Consider the following 22,349-nt stretch of genomic DNA (forward strand, 5'->3'; position numbering starts at 1 on the left):
CGTGCATTTTCGTCTTCTTTCTCTTCCCAAAACAAATTCAATCCTCTGTAATTATATTTCACACCACTCTTATCAAATTCGACCAAAAGACCATTAATATTTTCATCAAACACAAAACAAAACGTGCAAATACAAAATTCCTTAATTTGATTGAATCATTCCTACAGGTTTCCTTATATACCTACTATTACCTTCTCAGCTACATGCTGGAAATTCTTTGTTTTATTTTGATTATTCTTATAATTACATTTTTCCTTAATCAAAGACCCACCATTTTGTTCATGACTTGAACAACGGTTTATTTTGTTCCATAAACCCAATACGAAAAATGAACGCACAAGTCCTCAATGCAAAAACATATCCGAGCTTATCTCTCATCTGTTGGGAGCTTAATTGCAGGAAATACTACACTTTTTCCCCATTTTTCTTTTCATGGAATGGCAATTAAATTGATAACCATAACCGCACTTAAACAGGCTTTGAGCTGTCCCATACAAAAAATTATGATTTCTAGACACGCAACTCATTCCGCCTCCAATTGCCATCAAACCAGACACCCATCATATCCACCCACGCTTCCCGCCCGTACCTTACCCCATTTACCTAACTCAAGATAAACAAATTTATTGTCTAGCAATGTTTGTTCGACTCGACAGTCAACACCCCTTCCGTATTCAGATTTCCATTGTATACATTCCTCGTTCCTCGTACGTCAACCCTTACAGTCGTCGTCGTCGGTAAATATTATCCAAAGTGTGAAAAAAGCTTCTCCCAAAAATGGGCTTGTTTATCAATTTATGCTCAGTAGCTCCTGTAGTTGAAATGATTTTACGATTTCTTTGCGTGCCTAGAGAATTGACAGTGTTCTTTAAAAAGAGGGTGATTTTTGTATATCTTTGTCATTCACAATAAAGGAGTTGGGGGAAATTTTTGTGGCAAAAAAGTGCTGCAAAAGCGGATAAATAAAATTACAGATCAATTTGGATATAGAGAGGATAAGGAAGACTTATTTATTTTTTGTTCATTCATTTATTGCTATTAACTTTGTTCGCCCTCTCGCCAAAGGCCACTTTAGGCACGGCAGCGCACACTTTTGTGTCAGCCTTATCATCTGATGCCACTTTGTTCAGAAGTGGGATAATATCACTTTGAAACAGGTGACAAAAAGTGTATATTTTGACTTGTCAGTGTGGTGTGCTTCCCAGCCAGCAAAAAGAGGGTATATACAGAAATGTTCTATATTTATCCTTGACACACACACACAGACTTGAGGGAGGGGATGAAAATCGTTTCAAAAAAAGAAAATATAAAAATGGGGCATTTCTGAAGTGTGGAACGTGATTACGTTTAAATGCCGAGACAGCAATCAGCATTCAAATTAAAGTCGTAATGGGAGAGGAGTAGAGTGGGTTTGTAGGTGAGTATATTTCAGTGTCAGGAACAGCAACATACGAAAATTGTAAGAGATAATCTTAATTTGGTCTTCTTTTTAATTCTTGGAAAAAGGTTTTCAGGTGATTTTTTTTTTAATAACATTCAGACCAAAAACAGAAGTAGGTCAAGAACTTGAATTTTTTAAGTTCTGTAAATATTTGAACATGTTTAGTAAGGAAACAAAAAATATGATTTAGCTAATTGGGCATATTTTGGACAGTGGAAAATATTTTAATTAAAGGTAGGTCAATATGGACGACACATGAGGAAGCATAAAATTAGCAGCAAAAGAAGTATGCTTAGCTTCGTAAGGTGCTAATCAGATGTTACCTACTTTGAAAATGTTTAGCGTGGTTTGCATATGAGCTATTAAACAACAAACAATGGACACTTAGTAGTTCAGTAACCTTATAAGAACACCAGACCCCTCGTCTTATTTGTCCAGAGTACTTGTACCATTTTAGGGAGCAACATCAATTTCAGTATGCTGTAAGTACCTATTTTGTTCGACGTCTATCTACAGCCTGAATGCATTCAAATATATACAGTATACCGCTGGTTGTTCTACTAGACTGGTGGGAGATAGGTTGGTGAACCTTAATAATAAGGTGAGCTGAGAAAGAAGGCCAGGGTTGATGGTGTTCTTGGATAGGATAGTTTCAGTTAGACAAATGGAACAAACGATTGTGGAGAATCGTTGATATTCAACCAGTCAGCTTGGGACAGTTCGGTGGCTATGAATAAAAGTTGTCTGTTTAATGGAAATGTCTGCAGACAAACAAGCCTATAGTTTTCAAGCAATGAGGCACTGCCGAAAATCCATACACCGAAAAAAAAACCAATATCAATTTAACATTTTTACTTGCGATATAGGTACTATAGGGCAAGTTTAGGATTCGTAAAAAAAATCGAACTCGAGATAACAATTTTACATGACATTACGATGATGGAGAATGCCAAAAAAGTGGGTCCGGCAATTCTGTCTGTCTGTCTGTCTGTCTGTGTGTCTGTCTCTATCTGGAGCTGCAGCCTAAACGAGCGAAGTGATTTTCTTCAAACTTGGTGGTTAGCAGTTTTTGGTGATTCCCTAGAGGGGAAATTGAAATTTTTTTTTATGACCAAAACTAACGGTACCTGCCATATAACGGAAATAGAAAAGTTAATTTTTTTCAAAAACGGCTCTAACGATTTTGATTAAAATTTTTGTGTGTAGTACTACACATAATAGCCAACTTTTTAAATAAAAAAAATATTTTTTGTACCGTTATTAACGGTACCTGTCATAGAACGGTTTTTTTCGTTTCTGAATATCTCGTACAACATTATCCCGATTTAAATGAAAATTTTTATACAAAAGTGTGTAAGTAAAGATAATATTAAAATTTTAGAAAATTTTCAAAAAACGCATTTTTGGTTTTTTTAAAAATATTTCAAAATTTTTTTTTGAAAAATCAATTTTTTGAAAACGAATCAATGAAAAATTTTGAAATTTAGTTTTTATGTGTAAATTAATTATTTCTTCAAAATGGCATATTAACTTTTTTTTTGAAAAATGTTAAAAAATTTTTATATATAAAAAATTGTTTTTTTTTTAAAAACGGCTCCTACAATTTTCGAAATTTTTTTTCTAAAAATACCTTTTTATACAAGAAATAAAATGGCATATTTTTTATTTTTTTTAAGATAATTTAAAACGGAGTTTAATTAATTATAGCTGCGTTCCTTTGGAAATATTTATCTACTTTTTAGTACTTAAAACTACTTTGATCTACTTTGCTATACTGAAAAAGTAGTTCAAAGCAGCTTTAAGTACTAAAAAGTAGATAAATATTTAAAAAGGAACGCAGCTTATAAAAACAGATTTAATTTTTTTATACTACTTATGAAATTTCTTCAAAATATCAAATTTTAAATTTCTTGAATGAAAAGCTTTAACATTATAGTTACTTTAAGCATAAGAGCAAGTACGTGCGACCCCAGTCGTGCAATTTATTTAAATATCAAATTAACATTTTTTAAATATCAGCTAAAAATGCTCTATAAAATGTGTTTCATCTTTCATGATATTTAAAATGTTAAAACAACATTTTTATTATCAGGATGATATTTAAATGTCACATTTTGGAAATTTTTTTTTGATATTTTATCATCATTTTTTCATATCATTTTCTCATTCCAAATTATTGAAAAATATTAAATAAAAAATTCTTAATGTGTACTAATTTAAAGGCGCTTTGTGTTTTTTCGAAGTAAAATGTATGATTTACTGAGAAAATTTGATCGGCACTAAGATTTTACTTCACATAGTTTGGGAGAAAATAACAAAACAATTATATCACCTTTAATAGAAATAAAAAGGTATTTTTAGAAAAAATTTTTCGAAAATTGTAGGAGCCGTTTTTTAAAAAAATAGTTTTTTATATATAAAAAATTTTTAACATTTTTCAAAAAAAAAGTTGGGATGCCATTTTGAAGAAATAATTAATTTACACATAAAAACTAAATTTCAAAATTTTTCATTAATCCGTTTTCAAAAAATTGATTTTTCAAAAAAAAATTTTGAAATATTTTTTAAAAAACCAAAAATGCGTTTTTTGAAAATTTTCTAAAATTTTAATATTATCTTTACTTACACACTTTTGTATAAAAATTTTCATTTGAATCGGGTTAATGTTGTACGAGATATTCAGAAACGAAAAAAACCGTTCTATGACAGGTACCGTTAATAACGGTACAAAAAATATTTTTTTTATTTAAAAAGTTGGCTCTTATGTGTTGTACTACACACAAAAATTTTAATCAAAATCGTTAGAGCCGTTTTTGAAAAAAATTAACTTTTCTATTTCCGTTATATGGCAGGTACCGTTAGTTTTGGTCATAAAAAAAAAATTTCAATTTCCCCTCTAGGGAATCACCAAAAACTGCTAACTACCAAGTTTGAAGAAAATCACTTCACTCGTTTAGGCTGCAGCTCCAGATAGAGACAGACAGACAGACAGACAGACAGACAGAATTGCCGGACCCACTTTTTTGGCATTCTCCATCATCGTAATGTCATGTAAAATTGTTATCTCGAGTTCGATTTTTTTTACGAATCCTAAACTTGCCCTATAGTACCTATATCGCAAGTAAAAATAATATCACCATTATTTTGTAAAGAATATTCCCTCTCAGTAATGTTTTGAAAAAAGAAAGAAAATTCTTAAAATAATAAAAAATAATAAAAATGAAAAGGAAAGAAATAGGTTTCATTATAATAAACTAAAACGTAAAATCTAGTCAACATTGATATTTTAATTGTCAAAGTGAAATTTCCACTATCCACTTAAACTTAAAAAAATGTCAAAATGATATTTTAATTGTCAAAGTGAAATTTTCACTATTCCACCTGAAAGTAAAAAATGTCAAAATGATATGATAAAATATCAAAATTGATATTTTAATTGTTGGACGACTTTTGTCACTGAAAAATGTTAATTTGATAGCTGTTATTATCAATTTTTTTTTCGGTGTACGTGATTCTTAGAAGATTCCGTTGAAAGTTTGCAGATCGCTTTTAATTTTTCTGACGTTGGAAATTGGTACTTGAAATAAACGCTTTATTTTCTCTCATGTTTAAGTTAATGGCGATGATGGTTTTGCTGGTGGTTGGTTTTTCTTTGGCAAATAAAATATTGCTATCCATTTACCGTTCTCCGATTTATCCTGTCAATAACTGTTGAATACTTGAATATCGATGTATAGTTTCTCCATGCCACGTTGTTTTTGTGCTGCATTATTTTGAAGTTAAAAGGACTTGATACAGTTTTATCATTTTTGAAGCAATATAAATGCATTAGAGTCAATTAACACAAATAAACTCTTGTCAAAAATTATGTGCTTGTTTTTTGTGTTTGCCTTATTTTTTCGAAACGTAAGACATTTGATATTCACCTTAACCATTTTTTATCTACAAATGAACGCAAATGTTCTTTGTTTAATTTTTTCAAACATAAGTCGTATGATACATTTTTGCCCATATTAATATAACGCCAATGCACTTTTGTTAAAATGTTTTCTTGTGTTTCATTTTTCGATGTTAGAGGGGGTTTGATCTAAAAACAGGCAATACATTTACTTACCAGCTTTAGAATGGAATTCTATTAACAGAACGATTTTTGTTCACTAAATAGTAAAAAACAAGCCTACACTTTGCTTCCCTTAGCTAGCCTTTATTATGTCTTGTAATGTTTTATTCAAAACAATGATCTGATCTCGATCACGAGGAAAATAAAACACAGCTAGTATTCATCAGAAAAAATGAAACTTTCAATGCCATACTTTGTGATGTTGATGTATAGGTTACCAGTTACTGGTAACACCTTTAACTACTGTATGAGTAGTTTACCAGTATATTTCCGGCAAAACACTCAATATTTCACATACTTTAGGAAATGAGAGATTTCAGAGTTGATTTCATCAGGAGAAATTGATTGATCTTTAACTTTACTATAGGTACTATTTTTTGAATGAACTTATGAAAATCTACTCTTGTGAAATCAACAGTTTTGAAATAACTAAGTAATTATAAAGCGGTTTTTAACTCCTTATTTCTACTTTAAGTAACATGTTAAAGAAAACGTATAAATTGGTTTTTACATAATTATTTTGTTGAAGTTTTCATATTTGTATAGGTTTGCATAATATTCAATCACATACTAGCTACCCAGCCTTCTATTATATTTGTACGACCTATTTTATCTATAGTTTTAACATTCTACATTATTGGTTTTTACTTTATAACCCTTCTTTTACTGCTCAATGTCCTTCCAACGCCCATTTGTTTTTACTGTCTATATGTCGAGTGTACCATATCCAAATGAAGAGTAAAATTTCAAAGTTAAAATTTTAAATTATCATCAATCACTACACCCCCACCCTCTAAACCTTCCAATTCTACAAACTATAAAATCACAGTGGATCATATATAAGAAATTTGACTACGTTTTCAAACCAGAGGTGTATAGTTGTTGCCCAAATGTTCAACATTGATACCTCACTCTATTTGAAATTTCGGTTTCATGAACACAAAGTCATCAATTTCCAACATCATCCTGCCTGTCGTTCACTTCCGTAAATTCATATATCTACCGAACTCAATTAAATTCTCAAAGAACATCAACACCAAACCACCAACAGGCTGTCCTGTCCTGCTGCCATGCTCTATGCTTTGCTTCCAAAATTTTGGGAGAATGCTTAAATCCTTTTTCTGAGATTTAATCAAATCCTCTGCCAGAAATAAAATCGACATATGTTAGAGAATCATCCATACAGCTTGAGTGCAATAGTAGTTTTAGAAATAGAACATACACACGTTCCTCTTTATGCTATATCCACCCACTCATTGTTTCCATTTTCTGTCTCTTTAAAGCCAGAATGAGAACCATCAACTAACAAGCTCTCAGCTTCCGTTAGATCCGATGAGGGTTATTAGAGACGGTGGAACGAAAGTCAATAATGACATAGTCCAGCTCTTCGTACAATCAATGAACACATCTGCATCAATGGTTACAACAGGAACATCAGCAGCAGCAGCAGCAGGAAAGCCATCATCAACGTTGTTCGAAAACGACCATCATCGCCAACTGCGGCGATTACGACGAGATGACAATGTGAAGCCAGATCCGAACCCGATGACAGATGATGAGGATGCCACCACCAACACCAGTTCCAGTTCTAGCTTTTCATCGGATGAAGTTGGTTGGTCGAACATAAACGAAGAAGTCGATATGGTAATTCCAATGGTATTAGCACATTTGCAAGAGCTTGGCCTAGCGCATCTCGACTTGCCCGACATGCAGGAGAGTCTATCTGTGGTATGTATTGTATATATGGATGATGGATTCAAATAGTTATCTTTCTATGTATGTTTTAATATATAAATGTTCCAATACATATATTGATAAGATTAATGAGAGTTAAGCTTTTGTGTCGTCTTCCTGCTTGTTCCCGTTTTTACAGAGACCCCTCTTCATTACCTATTCAGCAGGATTATTCCTCAATAACGGTCTAGTGTACAATCTAGGTGGCATTCAGAGGAATGGGAACGCATTGATGACATATTCCGATAGGTCATTTGTATGCCGATTTTATCTGCTCATCAAGAGCCTTCAGGTAAGTTTGAACACTTAGCGTTTGCATGTGGATGTATGTATTTATGTTTGGTTTAATTTAGGTATACATAATCTTTGTTAGCATACTTTTTTGCAAGCATTATTGCGTTTTGGTTTTTTTTATGTTGATCTTGTTTGTTTTAAACTTAAAAAAAAATCAAATTAGATTTTTAGCCAAGAAAATTTTTGGCAAAAATTGTTTGTTTTTAAATGAGACAGACACAATCCCCGAATTCTGAATCCACAAACCCCAGAATCTATAAAATGCAATGTAACTAAAACCCGGAATCCCGAAAATCCAAAACCCTGAAACCACAGATTTTGCAAAATCCAAGATCCAGAACCCCAACACTTTATTGTTTATACCCACTTAATTTTTCACTTAGGATAATTTTTTCCGAAATCGAAATCTCGAAAAGTTATATAAAATGAAAAACTTTAGGAATTTCGTCAAATCGGGATTTTGGTTTCTTGGGAGGAGGGGTTTTCGAAATTTTGTTTTGTCTGGATTTTGCATGTTCGAGATAAGTGGCTTTCGGGATTAAGAATTTACTGGACTGCGAGTTTTCTGGATTTTGGATTTTCGGAATTTTTGGTTGTTTAAAACGGGATACTACATTTTAAAATAAAAGAATCTAGAATATAGAAAAATGTTCTATAGCAAATAGTTCATAAAATATTGGCTTTTTTTTGCTTCAATATTCTTAACCATTGAAGAACGAAATTCCAGCTAAAAAAATTATGAAATTTCGGTAACTTTTCAGTTGGAAGTTATTTTTTCAGAATAGGCCTGATTATGACGATTACAACTCAACTTCAACTTTTTGAATCGTTATACCTAAGAAACGGTGGGTCTTAGAAAAAAAAGTGTCGTGACACTTTTTATATACAATAATCTGGTCTACAATTCTTGCATTGAAAATTTTTTGATAAGACCTACCATTTTGCTGAATATCATGAAAAAAACAGTTTTTGTGACCTATGACCCCAAGTAAATTTTTTCCAGTTCTCGGATCGATGAGGACTTTTTAGATTTAATTTATGATGGTGTTTCCAACAATCCTACCAATTTTCAGCTTGTTGGGAATTAATGTAACCTCGGATGTCTAAATTGACCGGACTAAGTAACTCACATTAACGCATATAGTCATAGTCTCAGTATAAAATACACTTTTAAATTATGTATTTCGTCAGATTACTTGCTAGCTTGATCAAGCGTCTTCTGTTCCCCCACATACAGTTAAAGAAAATTTAATAAATAAATACAAAAAAGAGCACGTATACACCACAGTGTACGTGGACAACGTTCCAATAATGTGAATTACAACTTTGGACTAGGTGCCAACACATCCAATATTAAATATATTAAATAACACTTTTACTTATTAAATGAACAAAATCTTGATCCTCTTTGTAGACCTTGACAGTATTGATAAATAAACCGAAAAACTAAATCCTTTGAAATAAGACCTTGTTTGAAATATTGTTTTTTTTTTTTTCTGGTAAAACTTCTGAGCTTCATTCCTATTAGGTATATTATTTCTCTATGTTCTTGATCGCTCTTTCTTAAAAGTTAGTCTCCGATCAATAAAAGCTTCTCTTTAATGAAGCTGTAGTCAAAATCAACATGCATAGTTTTCAGGTCGTACTTCGGCCTTCAGGCGCACACCCTACCTGTTCTTCAGAAGATCACAGTTTGCTCTTCGTTGGGGCATCTTTATCCTCTCTTCAGGCGTGGGCACAGATCAATGTATTGTGTTGAAGTTTTCTGATATGTGGATTGTGATTCTCGTTTATAATAAAACCTCTATTTGTCTTATTATTTTTTACAAAGCTCATGGATTTGCTTCACTTAAGGTGGGTTTACCATATAGAAATCAAGCTCCTGAATCATAGTGTTATTTCGTCGTTCCATTAAATAATATATAGCAACTCCTTAGGTTTTATTGTTGTTGTTAATTCTATTGAAGTGTATACCTAATGAATATTAAATTATACCACAGAGTGAATTTGCCTCAAACTATCCAATAGGCTAAATCAGATATGAGGCGGCTTCCCTTGGGAGCTGTGTTCACAATAATTAGTTAATACTTTGATTACTGATTGCATTGTTATATCCATACTTGGAGAAATTCGTATTTATCGATGATGATAATGTTGTCGATAGTATCATATCATATCTTTATTGAATACATCTATTGCTGGGAACGACGACGACGACGACGACGACGACGACGACGACGACGACGACGACGACGACGACGACGACGACGACGACGACGACGACGACGACGACGACGACGGCACAAAGACGTCCATGGTCAGTATATGAGTATGTTGTTCAGGGAATTGGACATCAATGTACAATATCCAAAGGAAGGATTATTTTGTTGAGAATTTATTAGAATGCCTCGTTTATGTTCCACTTTCAATATATTCATTCATGACATTTATACCAGATAGAAGAAATGTTTATATAAATTTTGTGTCGGATTAAGGTTTCTTATTGATATTTATATTATTATAACTACTTATGTGGCTTTTTGTGGATGAGATATTATTCTTTTTTTTTTTTTTTTTCTTTGTCTTAAATACTCTATATTGTCGGTCGTTATGTCAATTAAAAGAGAATTATATTGATATATAAATATTTATTGAACGATTTTGATATTTATTCACATACAAAACAAATAAATAAAGATTTTCTTACTTTATGCGAAAACTACTCATGTTTAAATATTCTTGATATTTTGATTAAAATTGAAGAATTTTGTAAATGAGATTGTTTTGCTTTTCGGGAAATTATAAAATAAAGTTAAGTTATAGGTTACTTTTAGTATTTTGGATACATTTTAATGTAAAATAATAATAAACAACACTACTGGTACTTCAAAAGATGGGAAAAGCTAAAAAGTAAAAAGCTTAGATGTGGAAACGTGTTTTCCCCTTTTTTTCTAAAGGAGAGAAACGACACCAAAACTAGTCAAGAAACAGGCCTAAATCAGATTAGAAATACTCCACAACCAGACCAGAACCAGACCAGAACCAAACCAGAACCAGACCAGTACCAGACCAGAACCAGACCAGAACCAGACCAGAACCAGACCAGAACCAGACCAGAACCAGACCAGAACCAGACCAGAACCAGACCAGAACCAGACCAGAACCAGACCAGAACCAGACCAGAACCAGACCAGAACCAGACCAGAACCAGACCAGAACCAGACCAGAACCAGACCAGAACCAGACCAGAACCAGACCAGAACCAGGCCAGAACCAGACCAGAACCAGACCAGAACCAGACCAGAACCAGACCAGAACCATTTTCTACTTTCAATTATTAAACAATGAGAATCCTTTATTTTTGTATAAGTAATAAGTATGCATCAGAACTTAATCTTATAGCACATACCTTATCCATCACATACATATATACCGTGATTACTATATTAATTTATAACAAAATTTATATCAAAACACCATCTTCGTTTCGTGCAGTATATTGTGTGTATTCTAAACATCACCATTACTTTGCATTCTTTACATTCACTTAAGCAGCTTATTAAAAAGCAACAAAAACAAAAACTTGTTGATGTCCTTAAAATTCCAAAACAATCTGCTGCACCATCAATGAAGCACATCCATCCCGATCACAAGACCCAAGGACTTCGATTCACTGCATAATGCTCTATAACAGAAAACGACACTGCCATTAAAATTGATTCGTATCTTCCCGCCCGTCCATCGTGCTATTTAATGACCTTTTACAAAAAAATGCCAAACAACTAGCGCATTCTTGGAAGTTCCTTTTTCAATTTTTTTCTGTTTTTCATCTTTTTCATCTACTTTGCATAATATTTTAAAATATTAAATTCCTAACTCTTGAGGAAACTTAAAATACACAACAACAAAAACAACAACAACAAAACATAAGCTATAAGTTTAAAATTAAATCCTTGTTAGACGATGAGTAAGAATGATGGCTGTTTTATCATCATCATCATCTTACTGAAAATCGATTTGGAACTGTGAAGCTAATTTTAAAAAGAAAATCACACAATGTCAAATAGAATCATGTGAAACGGTGAATAGAAAAAAAAGTATATATAAAAAAACTAAAAACAAAAACATAAATTAACGTAGAAAGACAATATTTAAGAATTTCTGCAGTGAGTTTTATGATAAAATTAGAAGTCGAACAATTTTTTGGAAATAAAGAATTAATAATGAGCAATGATTTCTGATCGATACAAAATAGTTGTCAGCATTATAATAATGGAAAATGAAAATTGTTGGCTTCAATGTCCTGTCAATACCCACGTTGAAAGACTGTTCGAGAATTCACAACTTATTTGAATAAATGCAGCATTAGTCTGGCAATTCGAAATCTCCAAAAAAAAACATAACAGTAGAAATAAATTGCACGACTGGGGTCGCACGTACTTGCTCTTATGCTTAAAGTAACTATAATGTTAAAGCTTTTTATTCAAGAAATTTAAAATTCGATATTTTGAAGAAATTTCATAAGTAGTATAAAAAATTAAATCTGTTTTTATAATTTTTAAAAATCCCTTTTAAAATATCTTAAAAAAAAAAAACAAATATGCCATTTTATTTCTCGTATAAAAAGGTGTATTTAGAAAAAAAAATTTGAAAATTGTAGGAGCCGTTTTTTAAAAAAATAATTTTTTATATATACAATTTTTTAACATTTTTCAAAAAAAAAGTTGGTATGCCATTTTGAAGAAATAATTAATTTACACATAAAAACTAAGTTTCAAAATTTTTCATTGATCCGTTTTCAAAAAATTGATTTTTCAAAAAAAAATTTTGAAATATTTTTTAAAACACCAAAAATGCGTTTTTTGAAAATTTTCTAAAATTTTAATATTATCTTTACTTACACACTTTTGTATAAAAATTTTCATTTAAATCGGGTTAATTTTGTACGAGATATTCAGAAACGAAAAAAACCGTTCTATGACAGGTACCGTTAATAACGGTACAAAAAATATTTTTTTTATTTAAAAAGTTGGCCCTTATGTGTAGTATTACACACAAAAATTTTAATCAAAATCGTTAGAGCCGTTTTTGAAAAAAATTAAATTTTCTATTTCCGTTATATGGCAGGTACCGTTAGTTTTGGTCATAAAAAAAAATTTCAATTTCCCCTCTAGGGAATCACCAAAAACTGCTAACTACCAAGTTTGAAGAAAATCACTTCACTCGTTTAGGCTGCAGCTCCAGATAGAGACAGACGGACAGACAGACAGACAGACAGACAGACAGACAGAATTGCCGGACCCACTTTTTTGGCATTCTCCATCATCGTAATGTCATGTAAAATTGTTATCTCGAGTTCGATTTTTTTTACGAATCCTAAACTTGCCCTATAGTACCTATATCGCAAGTAAAAAGGAGTCTAGTTCTTTTATATTTGAACTAAGTCTGGCACAAAAAGCTTAGACGATACATGGTGACTAACAGTTAGATATGCTTGTGTAGAAATTATGGGTGTGCTAAAGAGCGATTTTTAAAGAGCATTGATTGCAGTGAGCAACATTTTAAAAGAGTAGTTAATAATAGCTGCTATTTAATCACTCTTTGAATAGCAGTTAACGCAGCAAATCACTCTTTAAATTTCTTCCTGATTTAAAATATGATTGGAATATGGAATAAAAAAAAAAGCGTGTGTGTACACATGTACACGCGATTGAAGTTATACTTCTGTCTCACAGAAATTCACTAAGGGTCAGACCATAATTGATTTACTGATTTACTTTGATATTTCTTGTTAAAAAGTAAATGTTTGGTCGCGACGCGTCGTAAAAGAAATATAACTTCAAAAAGGCAAAATCCACAAGATCATATCCCTGCACTATCAAATATGGCAATGTTATATCACCCTTAGCTTAATGGTAGGTCAGCTATTACATGAAGCCTCAAGAGGCGCGCCTCTTTTCAAAACTAATGAGTGCAAAAGAGAAAGAAGATAAAACGAAAAATTATCCGACCGGAGAGTCGTGGGCCAAAATTCTGAGACTCTTTTTTGACGTTTCTTTTTCCACTCTTTCTTTCTTCAACATTCCCTTTCATTTCTTTTTGCTTCTTGTAGAATACAACAACAACAATACTTAAATCAAAAGAGAAATGTCAAATTTGAGTCTTTGACTCAAGAGGCATCGTGTAATAGTACGCGCCTCACAGAATGATTATCAAAAGAAAATTCGAAAAAAGAGTCAAGCCTCTTGAGGCTTCATGTAATAGCTGACTAGGAAATAAAATAAGGATGATGTAAAAAAAAATGTCTTATTACATAATTTCTAAAGAAGCAAATGTCGGTGGTTTTTCGTTTTGTGGAAAATTAATTATTAAATTATAAAAATTGAATAATAAATGTGATCGATAAGTGTGCCCATGATTATGAAAGTGGACTAAGTCACTTTTTGCATTGTTTAAAGAAAAACTTACATAATAATTTTCTTATAACGATTTAATTATGTTTCTTTTATAAAATCACTAGAGGAGCAATAAAGAAGTTTATTTACTGCAATTATGCTTTCAAATAAACTTTACCCCTTAAATAATAATTATTTTAAGGCTAGATTTGAGACCATTTTTGAAAGTGACTTAGTCCACTTTCATAATTAAGGGCACAAGTGAAAAATATTATGTATTTAAAGTGTTAAAATGTTTTTTTTTTTTGTGTGTGAACATTGTTAAATGTTGTGTTCCATTGGCTATTTTGTTGTTTTTCATTTTTTGTTTTCAGAAACATTTAGGCTTGCCATGTGAATTAGTGCTGATTAAATTGCGTTTGTGTGAATCTTGAAAAAAAATTCGGGCTTTATACTTTATTTGTAAAATTTAAAAATTCGTAGGTATTCCATTTCAAGACAGACTTTGTATTTTTTGTTCAATATTCACACAACAACAATTAAATCAGCATCAGCACTGATTCCCATGGCAAGCCTGAATGGTTCTGAAAACAAATAATGAAAAACAAAATAAAAAAGCCAATGGAAACAACATTTTACAATGTTGACACACACAAAAAAAAACATTTTAACACTTTGAATAATATTTTTCACTAGCACAACACTTATCATTCAGTTTTATTATTTAATTGTTATTATCTAAAACTAACTTTCCACAAAACGAAAAACCACCGACATTTTTTTTTATCTTGTGCGATAAATAATGCCCTCTCCCTTCCAAAAAATTTAAACTTCTACAGGTACAGGCTAAATGAAAGAAAAAAGAAGTGTGTTGTGTGAATGACAAATTTGAGTGAAGTTGGTGGAGGTTGAATGATTGAATGATGGAATTTAAACGAATGGAACATGAAACAGGTTGAATTGAATCCCAAAATGCAAGGTGCAAACACAATGCCCTTGAGGCGATTACACTTTGCATTTTCTTTTTCGATACTTTTTTTACGTAGTTGAGCTTAGTTTAAACGTAGTTCAACAAATATATAAATCAGGTTTGAAATATATCAAAAAGTAGGAATATTATATATTCCTGTGTATTTTGTCTTCAAAAAGTGTAGTTAATCGAAAGAAAACAACAACAAATACAATAAAAAATAAAGAAACTATTTTGGTATAATTGTGTTCAAAATTTTTGCAAATAAAAACAAAAAAAAAGAAATTGGCACTCGAATTTCGAAGGCTGGGTCGGCTTGTACATACAAATGCACAAGCACATACATAAATCTTGAAAAACTCACTTTTCTCACTTTTCTTCGGAGATTTCTGAGACGAACATTTTTTGGATTCATTTCTCAGTTTTCTTTCCCTTTCTTTAAATTGTTTCCTTTTTGTTTTGACGTTTGTTTTTAGGTGGTGTGCAGTTATAAAAGTGTTAAAAACATGAAAAAATTTAAGAAAATGTTATTATTTTGCGCATGATTCACGAAATACTTTATTTTGAAATAATTTTTATCACAAATGAGTGTTTAAACAAACTTTGCATTTTTGTGAAGTTTGAGTTGAAGTGTTGGATTAGAAAAATATTGGATTCATTCTAGAAACTTGTCTCACAAAATTATTTTGTTTCAAAATGACATTTAGCCCTCAGAGATTTTTTCTTGGTGGGACGCGCCTATTCTATAAATATTTATACAATTTACAAACTTCCACCAACACCAAGTGTGAATTATATTTTTATGTTTACATTCACTAACAATTTTTTTTCATCATCATCAATTAATAGTCAAAAATATTGAGTTTCCCTAATACACACTCATAAGTTATAACTACATTGGCTCAAAAAGTGAAAAAGTACAAAAGTGAAAATTTTCAAATGCAATTTTGTATAGTTTTTCCTACTCGAAAATTAAAACAAATGATGCAGAAAGCTTTTTTTTTTGTCTGAAAAACAATTTGCATACTCTTTTTTACAAACAAATTACGCTACCCAGAAAAAAAATCTTTTCACTTTTGTACTTTTTCAAAAAGTGGCCAATGTAGTTAAGGCTATACTGTTGTATTTACTTTCCTAATTTTCTTTCTTTATTTTCAGTTTTTGATTATTATTTTTATCAAAAAAAAAAAAAAACATAAAGGCTTGGCCACACCGGAGGGTATACAATGTATACTATACATACGGTAGCGGTACGGGTATTTATATGAAAAAAAGAGTGTGTGTACACATGTACACGCGACTGAAGTTATACTTCGCATTCAGTATATGTAAATGAATTTCATTTGATATTTTTAATTTCTATTATTAAATTAATTAATCCACACTTCGTTTTTTTACATTTTTATCAAGTGAACAATAAATTAATTCTTTCATCCTCCTGGCGTCCATGTAGTTTTCAATTTATTCTGTGAAATTTACTCATGTTGTGCGGTTCAGAACGTACGGTATATGCTTAACGAAAGTAAATGAATTGCGCATAAAATGTGCGATATGGTAATTTTATGAGAATTGTGTGTGCTTCAGCACTAGTAGTAGCAATATGGAACTTGCAGGGTTGCTACAAAGCTCAAAAGTGAGCTGAGCTCAGCTCACAGCTCAGCTCAAATTTTGAGCTGAGCTGAAAGTGAGCTGAGCTGATGGTTGAGCTGAGCTGTTGGGTGAGCTCAGCTGTCGGTGAGCTGAGCTGTTGGGTGAGCTAAGGTAAAGTGAGCTGAGCTGTGATGGGTGAGAGGATACATTGATTTTTATTTGGAAAGTATAATGAAATATAAAGATATTTTAAACTTTTATAAAACACCATAGCTTAAGATGTTTGGTTCTAGTTATTAATGGAATTATTTTAACACATGGATATTTTTATAAATAAAACAGATAATTTTTCGTGATCTTTTCTCTTAGTTTTTTTTAATAGTAAATATTATATCTATTTTTTTTAGAGCCAATTTTTCAATCTTCTAATAAACAGTCAGTTAACTGTTCGACGAATAAAGTTATTAGGCTCATAAACAATCAGATAAAAACATTGAATTTTTCAATCAAAAATAATTTTTTCTACAGAATAACAAACAAAAATTGTCAAATTCAAAAATATTTAAAATTAAACGTCATTTTTATTCATGATTGTTTTTGTTTTCTTGTGTTCCACTGTATTTTTTTTAAAAATTCTTTCAAAACAGCTTTGACAACTGACACAATATTTTTGTTGAGACTATTCCTTAGAATAATTTTTATTCGTCTCTGAAAGAAGCAGATAGTTTTATTCTTAGAAATAAGCTATATCTGCTTGTTGAAAAATTGATTTTTTCTCTATCCTTAGGAATAAGTACTAACTGACTGTTTAACTGACTGTTGAAAAATTGGCCCTTAGTAAAATATTTCTTTTTTTATCATAAAAAAAATTCCGGTACAATCCGGTTTTTCGACTTTTTTCAAAATTCCGAGAAAATCGCGTTTGAAAGTTGGGGTAAATTTTTTTTTTTTCGAAAAATCCCCGAATCTTTGAACGCTCCTGGAAGCTAAACCGCTTGAGAGCAATTTTTGGGAGTGATGCCAAATGATAGCTTGTGTCATGGGCCTACGCTTTGCACATTATCAGATTTTTAAAAAATCGCCTTCCATGTGAAACCGGCACATCATGCCTTTTTTCAGAATCGTGCCTTTTTTTTTTACTTTTAAGTTCTCCCGGTTTGAGAACGCGTGGACCTAGAGGGATGAGAGTTGTACAAAAATGTAGGTTAGAGTCCCCCCTACCTTTTGGCATCAAACATTTTTTTTCATTTTCTTCAAAATTCCGCGATATAGGCGTTGGAACGCTTTGATCTGGAGACAGGGGAGTGGTGCCATATGAAAGCTTATATTCTCAGCTACCCGATAGTGGTATAATCCGGTTTTTCGATTTTTTTTTCAAAATTCCGAGAAAATCGCGTTTGAAAGTTGGGGTAAAATTTTTTTTCGAAAAATCCCCGAATCTTTGAACGCTCCTGGAAGCTAAACCGCTTGAGAGCAATTTTTGGGAGTGATGCTAAATGATAGCTTGTGTCATGGGCCCACGCTTTGCACCTTGCCAGATTTTTAAAAAATCGCCTTCCATGTTAAACCGCCACATCATGCCTATTTTTTCAGAATCATGCCTATTTTTTTTTTACTCTTAAGTTCTCCCGGTTTGAGAACGCGTGGACCTACAGGGATGGGAGTTGTACCCAAATGTAGGTTAGAGTCCCCGCTACCTTTTGGCATCAAAACATTTTTTTTTCATTTGCTTCAAAATTCCGAGATATAGGCGTTGGAAGTGGGGGCGCTCACTTTCAGCTCAGCTGAAAGTGAGCAACTTGCCACATGTAACTTTCCACATGCAACTTGCCACACGCAACTTGCCACATGCAATTTGCCACACGCAACTTGCCACACGCAACTTGCCACATACAACCTGCCACATGCAACTTGCCACATGCAACTTGCCACATACAACTTGCCACATGCAACTTGCCACATGAAACATGTAACTTGTTGTGTGTTTTATGTTTGCCGTACTGCGGCGTACTGCATTTTTAAATACTAAAGTACTGCCTACTCTAAAGGTGAAACGACGGCCCTGCTACCCAGGGTGATCGCGTCATAATCCCTTTGACATTCTTGTCAAAAAGTAAATTTTCATACCCACCCTCCCATAAGAAGTATAACTTCAAAAATCCACATCTGAACGTTGATGTGTCAGTTTGGAATTTTTTTCATACACCTACCCGTACCGCTACCGCATGTACCCTCCGGTCTCCGGTGTGGCCAAGCCTTAAATCCTTCTGCAAAAAAATTATCCTCTGAACATAAAAACTTAACCGCGTCCCAGAGCAGGGTAACTTTTTAACAGCTGCATTTTTTTTATTAACCACAATAGTGTCACAAACTTAGCCTCGGCTAAATATTTAACCCGATTCACACACTGCCTTAAATCGCAGTGTGTAATGAACACTAGAAATTTTTTCAAATGCGTTTACAGCTTAATCATTGAAACATCCAGATGTTCTTATCACGCACCCTTTGTTCCATATTCCATATTAGTCCATGGGGTTTCCAACTTTTGCATCTAGATGGCGCACCTAATTAGATAATCCCTTTGACAGTTCTTGTCAAAAAGAAAATTTTTATACCCACCCTCGCAAAAGAAGTATAACTTCAAAAATAAAGAAAATGTTTATTTCCGATTTCTTAAATAAGAAATGGTTGAACTTCTCCGTTTCATCATCATGGTAAACTTTTCTCTAAGTCTTTACTATTTTCAAAGTTAATCAAATCATTAGATATGAAGAACAGAATGCTCTTAAAAAGCAATGAAATTTTAAAGAACCGAGGTTATTTTCTGAAGAAAAGCAGTTAGATTGCAAAGAACAGAGAGCAGTTTTGCTTACTAGAGCAGTTAAGTCATTAAGAGCATAGAACATTTTACTGTTCTCCCTGTTTACTTTATCGGTTCATGTTCAATGTTCACCATTGTATAGGAAAAAAATAAGATAGCAAATTCGATTGGTTGGAATTTTTGTAAGGATGAGGACTGAGCAGTGAGCAGCTAACTGTTGTCTGCTCAGTGGAAAAACAGAGTGATTGAAAGCAGCTATCAAAATAGCAGCCTCAGCCCTAGTAGAAATTTCAGAACAATTTACAAGTTAGTGCTACAGAAAAAATTTAACAAATTTCAACCTCCAAACTAAGTATGTATTTATTGTACCTATAACAAAGAATTGTTAAAATTTTGTTTTGAAAATTTTAGGAGTTGTTTAAAAAAAATAATTTATTGTAGGTATACAAATTTTCAAAAATATTAAACAAAACCACATTCTGAAGAGATTTTTAAACCACACCTTAAAATTATTGATTCGTTTTGATTTTTGTTTTTTTTTTTTTATTTTTTTTTTTTTTGTTATCTAAAATTGATATTGTTAAAAAATTTAAATTAGGACTTCTAAATAGTTTTTTTTTTATTTCGTTGAAATCGGTTAGATGTCTTTCGAGAAAGTCAGAGAACACAAAAGATTTTTTTAAAATCAAAATCATAACAGCCGTTTTTGAGCCAAATGAGGTTTTCAATTTTGGTCATATGGTGTATACTGTTAAAAATTTAGCACTAAATATCGGTCCCGAACAGTTTGTGGCAGAATAAAAAAAATTAATTTCCAGTAATTGTAGCTAATTTAATGCTTAATCAAAAACTTGTATATCTCGCATGATTTTTGTGTTATTGAATTTTTCGCCAAAATGATTCTGAAGTTAGCAACGTTTAAAAACAAAAGGTTTTTCTGACATCCATATTTGTAGTTTTTAAATGCTTTTCAATTCCACAAAATTTTATTTTATCAATTTCGTTCTTTAAAATGTTTTTAAAATCAGTTTTTTTCTTACGAACCAGAGGTTTCACGTCCGTTAAAAGTTCTCGTTTAGAATGCAACTCAAATTGCATACTAGCAACAGACTAGCTACATGGTTTTCTTAAAAGAACTCAGGAACACTTGTGTTTCTAGATTTCTTGAAGGCATAACTCTAGTTTGAAAATTTATGCAGTTCCTTTTTCTATATTATGTTCAAAAACTAGTATAACAGTTCCAAAAGTTGAATTTGCTGAAAAACGTTTTCTCAGTTCTTGTCAAAGAGTAAAGAGGGTCTCTTACGTCCTCAATAAGATGCTTGTCTAATGTCATTACTTTAATATTTATTGCACACTTTTTGAAATTAAATAGACAATAGTGTAAAATCTATTGTCCATGTGATTTGTGTTTTAATGATCTATTTTTATCCCCAATATTGATTAAGTCCTTTTAAGTCTAGTATTCTACATTTGATATGTTTTAGCGTATACAAAAAAATCCGAATTTAAATAAAAGTACTTTGCAAAACATAAAGATTGAAAAAGTTTATTCAATTAACAGGATGAAAAATCTCAGAAAAAGTATAGGTAACCCTGTCAGCTTTTACCTATATTGAAAATTTTAGTGTAAATATTCTAAGAATACAGTAAAAGGGCATCACAATCTTTAAATTAAAGAAATTGCATACATTAAAACTAGAACTAATTCTGTTCACACAAATAAGGATTATGGAATAAGCTCTTACTCAGTTTAACACAGCTTTATACTTTTCCATCGGTGAAATATACCTTTCATAAGCTTTATTAATAAATATTCGTTATTTGTGCCATTTTTCAAATGAGTACCGTATACACACGTAGCTTCTCCGACAAGACAATTGGACATCCTACACTTGTACTAAATTCCACTTCGTGAAAGAAGTAGAGCGTACTAGAGACTTATATAGTATATGGTATCCTGCCACACACACACACTACCCCCTTCGCTTTGCCTCTTCATTATTCTTCTTGATGATTTCGGTAGAAAGAAGAAAAATTGAAAAATGCCTTTTGTATGTATAATACCCCCAATTTCAGGTCTCTCTGTTATATTAAATGTACACATCATACACAGAGAAAGAATTTGCATTTTTGTTTTCATATTCATAATTGCGTTTGTATATATGTATCTATATATGAGTTACTAGGACAGCCACACAGCAGTCAGGACTAGTTGTGTGATGGTTAAAAGCTAAAAGGAAGATGAGCTACATTCCCCCGGCTTCCAGTGATAGGCAGAAATATGCTAAGTAAAGCTACCTCCTATACAGCTCTTAGAAGGGTTTTCACCTGAAATGTAGGTATCTCTACTATACCTATAGATATGAAGAACATCCTTAGACCTCACATGCATGTTGCAGGATTTGCTCTTAATTAAGTTCCATGAATCGAGGTACTTCGGTTATGTTGGTGGCATCAAGAAGAAAAAAAAAAAAAAACACACAAACAAAATACATATAGAATGATAGTTGAGTTGAATTCAGGGAAGCCACGATAGCACACAGGTAGGTAAAGAGGACTTGATTAAGTGGTCTCTTGGAGGTTCGTATTTTTTTTTTCTATATTTTTTTTATATTCCTGTATTTATTTATTTTCTCCATTTTGCCTCCAATGTAGGTAATGCATGTTAAAATGCGTTTTCAACTTAAGTTACTCCTGAATATTCAAGTTGGGGTGGCATCCTTTGAATCGTTGTTGTTGAGTTAAGCGTCGAATGCATGGGAAAATAGTGATCCTCCTTTCGGCGTAGGTATAAAAAAAAAAAAACGGTTTACAAAACAGTTTATGTAAATAACGATAAATGAGAGCAAGAACGCCCCGTTGTCGTTCGTCGACAACGACGTCTAATAGTCATAGTATAGTCAGTCGTCGTCGTTGCTCTCAAGAAGGGGCTGGTGCTCTTCTGACGCTATGGCTGGATGCTCCTGGATTTTGAGTGTTTG

At 32.1% G+C, this 22,349-nt stretch overlaps 1 protein-coding gene across 5 annotated transcripts in view; it reads left to right on the forward strand.

Moving 5' to 3' along the window:
- Positions 1-22,349, forward strand: part of LOC129913831 (uncharacterized) — a 58,156-nt gene that overhangs the window by 21,259 nt on the left and 14,548 nt on the right. For 2 of the 5 annotated variants that reach the window (XM_055992720.1, XM_055992722.1), the window contains exons 2-3: positions 6,849-7,289; positions 7,435-7,587. In XM_055992720.1, the coding sequence (XP_055848695.1) occupies positions 6,849-7,289; positions 7,435-7,587 (594 nt within the window). Of the gene's footprint in view, positions 1-6,844; positions 7,290-7,434; positions 7,588-22,349 lie in introns of all 5 variants that reach the window. The other 3 variants (XM_055992721.1, XM_055992718.1, XM_055992723.1) reach the window with 2 other exon arrangements.

The sequence above is a fragment of the Episyrphus balteatus genome, chromosome 3 (genome assembly GCF_945859705.1).
Source record: "Episyrphus balteatus chromosome 3, idEpiBalt1.1, whole genome shotgun sequence".
NCBI classification, from domain to species: domain Eukaryota; kingdom Metazoa; phylum Arthropoda; class Insecta; order Diptera; family Syrphidae; genus Episyrphus; species Episyrphus balteatus.